Genomic DNA, 8,733 nt, shown 5'->3' on the forward strand with positions numbered 1-8,733 from the left:
GAAGACCCATTTGTGAGGGAAGCAAGATATATTTGCTATATCTTTAGCCCATCTCTTACACATTCAAAAGGCTGGGAAATATTCCCTCATTCAATTTGTATGAGGGAATATATCCCAGTAACCTTCATCATATATTTGTAATACTTCCATTATCTTAATTACTTCCGAGGTGCTGTACCTCTGTGCAGCCAACCGGCCTTCATAACCATTTTAAGGACTACATTTAGGCTTTTAATTTGAAGGACACAACCCGTTTCCCTCATTTCATGCGACGCTCTCTCCTTTGCAACAGAAGCAGGAGGTCGGGAACTTAAATGGGGGAAGGGTGGGAGCGATACGCGGACTTGAATCCTCCTTACCCCCCCCTCACCCCCCTCAGGCTGCAGCAACTTTCAATGGATTTCACCTCTGAAAAGACCCATTCATGGCTTTAAGTGACTAGTCGTCTTTATTGATGTGGCTCCACTAGACAACAGACCCGCACGTCAACTGCATTTTCATTCAGCCTGGGGAAATTAGAATTACCGACTGATAAGTAGTGGTTGATTAATTAGAGCGTAAACCACATCAGCTGCGCATGGCCGTATGCGTACTACTGTATCATTAAGTCATGGAGGTTTTTTTGACTTCACGATTTCATGGGTAAACACCGTTCCCAGTATATCCTGTGTCGAGGAGAAGGAGCAGTTATCAAGTCGTTCACCAGATGGAGCTGAAACAACAAGTGCTCTGCTCAGAGAAAGGGCCAGATGATAAGCAAAAACCTGTGACAACAAACGTAAGCATGCACTTGTATGAACGTGACTAATGACAATACGTGACATGATTCTTATGTTTGCATTTTCTTATTCAGACATGTAATAAACAAGTTTACACACTTTTTAAATCAACTGAGCAAAAGAAAAAAAATGTAACAAGTGACAACCAACATATTTTTTTAAGTCTTTCCATTTTTTTTTTTGCCACAACCAAATAACAAACGTCTGTCCGAATAGTTCTCACGAGCCCACGCGGCTAGTCCCAGCTAGTGTGGTGACCCGGTGAGACCTCTGATACATTGAACGATGCTAACAAACTAAGAGACATAGCCTGTCCCACAATATACCGAGACCATAATATTATCATGCCATGACAGTTCTCAGGATCTGTGCTAAAATGTAAAAGGTAAATTCTCGACAATAACACTGCTATGATGGATAATACAACCACATCAAAACATTGCAGTACAATATTTTAGAAATATCCATTTTTATCTTGTGTAGTATTCCACAGGTGTATTGTGTAGTTCGGTGGATCCATAGTTGTTCTGCTGAGGGTTTAGTATACTCTGAAGCTCCTCCACTTGCTACGTCAAAGTGGAGGGATTTAAACAAGTCTCTGAAGTCCATCACGCGGCGGACAATCGGCATGTCCAGAAGCCACAGCTCCTTTTCGGTTTTTAAAAGCACCAACTGAGTCCACGGAGGGGGAGGGGGGCTGAACAGCATAGGCACCCTCTGGCTCTCCGCTGTGATGCCGAGCAGGTGCAGCCCTGTTGGTGCAGCAGATTAAAAAGGAGAATACCGGTGGTCACATCCCTCAACTTAATCCGTCCATATTTAGTTGACAATTCCTCCTTTTTTCCTTTCTTTTTCTCTCTCGTCACTGTCACACACTTTGCCGTGATAAACCTGGCTTTGGGTTAGCTGTTGGAGGAGAAAATAAAAGTGCCAATAAAGTAAAAGCAGAAATATGACGATGCACGGGAAAAAAAACCGCTGCGTAGGTGTATCTAATTCTGTGGGAGTCGTGTGATTGACAGCATGGAGGCAGTCAGAGGTCAGCGACGCATTGTGTCAGCATCATGGACTTACGATGTGACAGATAAAGTAGGAATGCTATTTTTCGAGAGGACTGTAATTAAATACAAAAGCTGCATTAAGTGTATTTGTGTGAAAGCAACACTGCTAAATCAACTCAAAGAAACAAAGCCCTGAGAGACAGATATGACAAGTCAGCATTGCCTTCTCACATATCTAGCAGACATACACCGGCATACATGTCCATTTGGATTAGTGTTTCTGGTCTTCTGACCAACATTATCTCAGTATTTACCCAACTTTTATCTCTTTAAAGACTTTCTGGACTTCCGTCTTCTGCGATTTCATGCTGAACAGGAAGTGTAACGACAGCGTGTCAGAGCTGGTTAGCTGGCCATGGATAGCCTCTGGTACCTAAACAAGGAACTTGAAGCTGCACATAGCCAGAGAGTTGCTCATTATCTACATGCTCAGCTTTTCACATTACTCATATGTACGTGATTTGATGTTCATTCCAAAAATATCACTTAATGCAGGTTTGTTGTCGTTATACATACAAAATGAATGGCAGCTAGAATAGAAAAACAAAACCCTGATTGTACCTGAAACGTGGCTGACTGTATGCAAACCAAAAGGAGGAGGAGGAGGGGGGCAGGGGGGGGTAGATTATTGGCACAAACTGAAAACAGACAAAAGCACCGGTATTATCCTTTAATATCATATACTATACCGTCCTGCACCATTTAAAAGAGGGCTTTAAAAAAAAAAAATCAAAACCTGCCAGATGCCCTTATACGTACATAACAAGCATTACCTGAACAAATCAACCCGCTCCGAACATTACCCAAAAACACCACACGGTGCCAGTAGGCGTACAGCCGCTATGCTGTGTCAAAAAGAAAGAAAAGTCACTCCACAGCAGAGGCAGTCCACGAGTGAAAGCTTGGAGTAACAGAGCAGGAGCAAAGGTCGCCTGTGAGGTTCAGTGTCGGGACACCGAGAGTGCGTCATGGATGCTTGGGGTTTATAACGAGGAGGTAAAGGCTGAAGACTCCACGTGGGGGGGAAGAATAGGTCACTCTGCCGGGCCACGGGAGGCGATGTCATGGGTTGGGGGGGGGGCGCACATTTGCTCGAACGAAAAATATACAAAAAGAGAAAAAGCAGGTGCACCTGAAGGAAACCGCACAGCACCATAAAGCTGGTCCAAACATTTATTCAGACATGTCTCAGGTCAGTTCTGAGGAAGTTCTTCGGCAGAATAAAACGTCAGTCTGGGTAAACGTCCTAGGAGCGAGGTTTGGAAAGCTTGTGGGATCCTTTCCAATGACGCCGACGTGTCCATGTGAGAATTCTCTTGAACATGGAGCAAAGAGGTCTTTCGTACTGCTTTCTAAACGCAGAATTCCAGCGCTGCGGAGAATGTTTAAACCTATTACACTCGCTAAATGTGATGTTTGGCCACGACCCCTTTTTGAAATTGTAATATCCGAGAAAAACAAAGTAATGTGCAGCTCTGAAGAGGAGGCCGGACGCTCCAACCGGTGACCTGTCGGCCTGCAGATGGGATGTGGGTGGAGGCCGTGGGAGGACCGGACGGGGTGAGTCAGTGGGACTCTCCGTTGACAGAGCTCCCCTCCCCCCTGGGCGAGGAGGCGCGAGAGAGCCCCTTCTCTGTGTTCTCTGAGCTGGAGCCGTTGTGGCTGTGGAGGTCGGCCGTGGACACGGTGCTGGACGACGTCGCCGGGGCGGACGAGGGCTTGGCCTTCTCCTTAAAGTCCGTTATGATGACTGTCAGGTCCCCAACCGTCACCTCCAGGTGCTGGGCGCTGCTCCGGTCGATGTTTTTTAACCTCGGCCTGGTGAGGGGAGAGAGAGAGAGAGAGAGAGCTGACACAAGAAGCTCAAAGGGTTCTGTTCCAATCGGCCCGTCTATACTACACTATCACCGATTTCACCGGTGAGTGAAAGCGCCTTCATCTCGTAGCTACAATGTCACTGAGGACTCCAAAGAGCACCTTCCAGACGCCGCTTTGAAATCCATTCGGGTCCCCCCCCCCCCTCACTTCCGTCTTTTGAAGTGCCTCATGAAATACGACAACCACATCGAGGCAAGACAAACACCAGCTATAGTTTCTCGTGTGTATTCATGCTCCCCTGTTCTATATATATCGGATTCCTGTTGATCCGGATTCCCCCCCCCCCCCCCCCCAACCCGGTGTCAGCTTGTTCACCTCATCTTCTTGTGACTGTTCTTCTTGAGCGCCGGCTCTCTGTCGCTCTTCTCCCTCTCGACTCGCTCCTTCTTCTCCTTCTTGGGCTGCGGGGGCAACACAAACTGCTGCGTTACCTGCTGCTGCGAGACGAGCTGGGAGACGGGACGAGGCTTCCTGATCCGGGGAGAGGGGGTGGGGCGGGGAGGGGGTCGGGGGTGCGGATGGGGGGGCATAAAGAGGGGAGAGACAGAGTGTGGCAGATTAATGAGCGGGAACATCGCGGCGAGCACACGGCTCCATGCTCGCGTACCGCCAGGATCAAGAGGCAATAATCGCTGCCAGTGCTGGTTAGGGTGGCGCAGGCTGAAGTGTTCTTAGCGCTGGCACACACACACACACACACACACACACACACACACGAGCGCAGTCAGAACGAAACCCAGGATTCAGCCATCTGTGAGATATGTGGTCTACCTGCACTGGCTTGTTCCAGGGCTCCGAGGGTAAACATCGACAAGCTGAGATCTGCTTTGGCGAACTGCGAGATGCGATCAGGACGCACGAGAGGCCTGCGTGGCACGCCTTTCCCCCGCTCGCGTTTATAAAAACCCCAAAAGAGAAATCTGTGAGACTTCAAGAGTGTGTACGGAGAGACGTGAGATGAGCACGGTGTGACACATCATTATTATCCTTTTAAAACGGCCACACCCTAAAATGTCTTTCTCCGTCATCCCCAATGTGGAATGCCCAATTGTCACCGGAGACTTTATCTCCGATTACAGGCGTGAGCTGCCGTGAAGCGTGCCGCTGGCCGCTTCTCTTTCCAACCGGCGTCCGATTGACCGGATTTACAGATCGTGGATCACACGCACAAAACCCGGCGTAATGTTTTGACTGCCTTGCATCGGAAGTCGTGGTCCCGGCTCTGTTATTGACGACCGAGAAGAAGCAGCCTGATGAGTGAGGATGGTGCACCGGTTTCATACACGAGCTGCACAGAACGTTTAAAGGTGACCCCAATATCGAATCCAACGTGGAACACGGTTTTAACTAAATGTTCCTTACTTGCAGTCGCATTTCCATCCTCTGCGGGTGCCTGCTGTCTACAAAATGATACATTATGCAATTGCTTTGGCAACAGTTTGTATGCATGAAGGCTGCGATCGTATTTCTGTACAGGAGAGTGTGTGTGTGGGTGTGTGTGTGTGTGTGTGTGTGTGTGTTTTGAGCCTTTGCCGAGAGTGTGTTGAAAAGGCCATCTGTTGAGAGAGCCTCCACATCTCGTGGCTGATTTTGCATGCGCAACACACAAACACAGTTATACGTATGAATGCACCTATGCACATCACAGCACACACACACACACACACACACACACACACACACACACACACAGAGCAGATGAAGCACGAGGGCATGATGGGAACAGCAGAAGAGCACAGTGTGTTTTCTGAGCCCTGTTGAGCACACAATTAACACCGGAAACAACATTCATCAGCCCGTTTCTGTGAAAAGAAAGCTTTAAACTGCCGCCCATGAAATATATCTCGGAGAAAGATAGCTCGGCAGCGTATCGATCCTCTCGGACCGTAAGTCTCTGCGGGTAACCCGAGTGCACTGACCTGTGTGTGAACCTTCCCAAAAGTACTGCAATTACAAAACATTGAGTGTGCTTCAGTAAAAATAAATTTAAAAAATAAAGGCATTTTGGACAAGCCCAATGCAAATATAGTAGAAAGGTGAAACGAGGTGCAGTGTGTACAAATGCATTGGACCTGACGAATCCCATCGACAAAATGAGTCTGAGCACCTGGCCAAGAGTGGTTGTGCAATGCGCCACGTTTTTGCCAAAAGAGCCTCGGTGGCCTACTTAGCTTAATTTAGAGGCGTCTACTGCATCGTCCAAGGGGAGATACATAACCAGGGCTGCTGGGCTGCCGTCTTGTTCTAAGGGCAAAGCTGTTGTTTAACCATTCTGGGATGACCTAAATTGGGTCCCAGCTTCAAAGAGCCTCTCTCCCAGAGTCAGTTTTTTTTCTTCTCGCTTTCTTTCTTTCCGGAGTTATCGCTGCCTTCACAGAACACGCCGTGCTGCGAGCGAGGCTAGAGCGAAATGCAAATGGGTCTCTTGGCCTACATAAGCGTCTGATCGGGAGGAGACGTCGAGATCCTCTAAACGCGTCTGTCCTGTCAGCGCGACGCTGCAGAACTGCTGACACTAAATCAAAAGACCTCTCGCACGTCCTCTGTTCCCAGCACGAGGCGTTCGCGGCACACCCTTTCTGGCTTCCTTGTAACCGATACCGTGAAGTAATGTCGGCTTTTTTCTGAGTTCGCCGACGCTCGCGCACAAAACAGCAACTGCCCTGAGGGCCAAATGTTACCAAATTTAAAAACACAAAAAAACAAACACGAGACGACCGACTGCCTCGTTTCATAACCTCCTTTGATTCGTGACTTATGCTCAGGTTCATGTTCCGATATTTGTTCCCGTGATTTACTGTATGTGCTGAACAGATGAACTCCGTCAGATGAGCTGCTGGATGTTGGTGCTTGATGTGCCATCAAGAACAGAAAGAAGAAGTAAAACGCCACCTGAGGCAAATGGTGCTCTTTTCTATTTAAAACTGAAAGACTGGCTGTGCCTGAGAGCGATGGGGGGCCAAGTATAAACATATTGTGTACACCCTATCATCTTCATGTATAACAATGAAGTAGATTCTCACTAATCGAGCCAGCTCAATAACCTGGAGGTGAAAGAGGAGATGAGCTAATATCGCTCTGCGAGGCAAAGCAGCAGGCCTAAACAGAACTGCCTCTGTTAACCCAATCAAATGGTTATTATCTTAGCACTTAGGCCTTCGGTACTGGCCTCCATCTGCAAGCTGTGTGTGTGTGTGTGTGTGTGTGTGTGTTTTTGTCTATTGATTCCAACAGGAATTGCTGTGCCTAATGTAAACGGCCTATTCTTTCTGACATTAATACTGCGTGTTGGAACTGTTGTTTCCGATCAATATTTGCTCCACTCGAGCCATCTATTCCACGGCAGCTAATGGAGTCCCACACTGGGAAATCAGGAGGTTACGAGGCGGGCTTAAACACAGCGAGTTCCATTTCCTGTCTCAATGTCTTCTCTTTTAATGTAGTCAAGAAAGCAAACGGCGCATCTACACAGACGCGTGTGTCGGGCCATAGCTTCTGCTCAAGTTTCATTACTTTGACGAAGATCATTCTTACATGTTCGAATGGGAAGTACAAAACACTCTTACTTTAGATTAAACAAGAAGAAGAAATACGATTTTTTTCATCCTGTGCTGCAGCCTGGACGAGCTGGAAAGTACAATTGCTGCCACTGATCCCACACACATTTCACTGACAGGGAAACTCTGGCTGACCCCTTTGCAAATATGTCATAGAAACACACACACACACACACACACACACAGTCTATCGCTAACTCTCCCTCTATCCCACTCTCCCTCCTTCTGATGCACCCACTGAACTCACAGTTCTCCACCAACGAGAACCAAAGCAGGGGAAGAACCCACGCAGCAAGAAAATGTCTCCACTGGTCCTGTTTTGGTCACATAACAAAGTGTGTGTGTGTGTGTGTGTGTGTGTGTGTGTGTGTGTGTGTGTGGAGGGGGGTGGGGGGTTATGACCGTCAAGCGGACAAATAGATCATCAACACCACAGCTCAGAGACTGAGCTGTTAGCACCGATGCTGTGGCTGCGTGTGTGCGAGCCAGGATCTGTTTATAGAGACGAGGCAAAATAATAAAAGACGTGAAAAGACGCCTGAGAAACACAGCGGCGAGTAATGGACTCATAGTAACATAACCGACTGGAAATGAATAAAACACATCCTGTTTTGGTCTTTGTGACGAAGCATTCGGGTTATTAAGTTGAAGGCAATTAACCCATGAAGCAAAACATCCGCCTTCAGTTCATCTATTAACCCTTGTGTTGCCTTAGGGTCATTTTGACCCGATTCAATGTTTCACCCTCCTGTTACCTTTATATTTACTAACATATTTTACCCTTTGGGTCAATTTTGGACGCCAAATTAAAACCTACATTAAACATTGAATCATCTATTTAGAATGCTCACATGTTGAGATACTTTGGTTTTCACTGGAGAGCAACAACAAATTCCGCTTAAAAATCGGACCCGCGTTATCTTTTTTCCAAATATACCGACAAGCGTACTCACAATCCTCTGGTTGAGAAATACCTCCGACCAAAGCAAGCGGAAACAAAAGTCAAATCAAATTTGTTTACGGGACGGACACAAAGAGAACACAAACCTGACCCTGTGGCCATGAATCTAGCTGCTGATTAAAATGTCGAGCTGGTAGCGCGTCGCGTCCAAAAGGCGGCAGTGCAAGAATGCTGCTGATATTTGGACTGCTCGCTAATATTTGTCGAGTGCATCGTGTGACGAGCAAACGGCCCGCAGGACAGCTGATGGACTGCAAATGAGCGCCTGGAGTGCGCCGCGATAAACAAATCTCATCTCACTGTTCTGTGATGATCATAAGAGCGTTGTGAAAGAGCGTATTTTATGCCCTGTTGAACACCCTCAATAGAGGTGGATGAGTGTGTGTGTGTGTGTGTGTGTATCTCAGGTTTTCTGTCAGCAGGTCGTAGGCTGCTCCTGGGAGCCCCTCCAACCCAATGATTAATGTCTCTCCCTGCCTGTACATGCTACCGCCATG

General features: G+C 47.4%; 2 protein-coding genes across 3 annotated transcripts in view; one reads left to right on the plus strand and one right to left on the minus strand.

The window, feature by feature from the left end:
- Positions 1–2,496: 2,496 nt before the first annotated feature.
- Positions 2,497–8,733, minus strand: part of yaf2 (YY1 associated factor 2) — a 12,521-nt gene continuing 6,284 nt past the window's right edge. Inside the window, exons 3-4 of the mRNA XM_056425411.1 lie at positions 4,034–4,189; positions 2,497–3,658 (exon numbers count right to left, since the gene is read on the minus strand). Of these exons, the coding sequence (XP_056281386.1) occupies positions 3,406–3,658; positions 4,034–4,189 (409 nt within the window). The 3' untranslated portion in view covers positions 2,497–3,405. The remainder of the gene's footprint in view (positions 3,659–4,033; positions 4,190–8,733) is intronic.
- Positions 8,112–8,733, plus strand: part of pphln1 (periphilin 1) — a 25,425-nt gene continuing 24,803 nt past the window's right edge. For both annotated transcript variants that reach the window (XM_056425404.1, XM_056425405.1), the window contains exon 1: positions 8,112–8,733. This exon is cut by the window's right edge and continues 593 nt beyond it. The gene's annotated coding sequence lies outside the window, so the exon portion shown is untranslated.

Source organism: Pseudoliparis swirei, chromosome 10, assembly GCF_029220125.1.
Source record: "Pseudoliparis swirei isolate HS2019 ecotype Mariana Trench chromosome 10, NWPU_hadal_v1, whole genome shotgun sequence".
In the NCBI taxonomy this organism is placed as follows: Eukaryota; Metazoa; Chordata; class Actinopteri; order Perciformes; family Liparidae; genus Pseudoliparis; species Pseudoliparis swirei.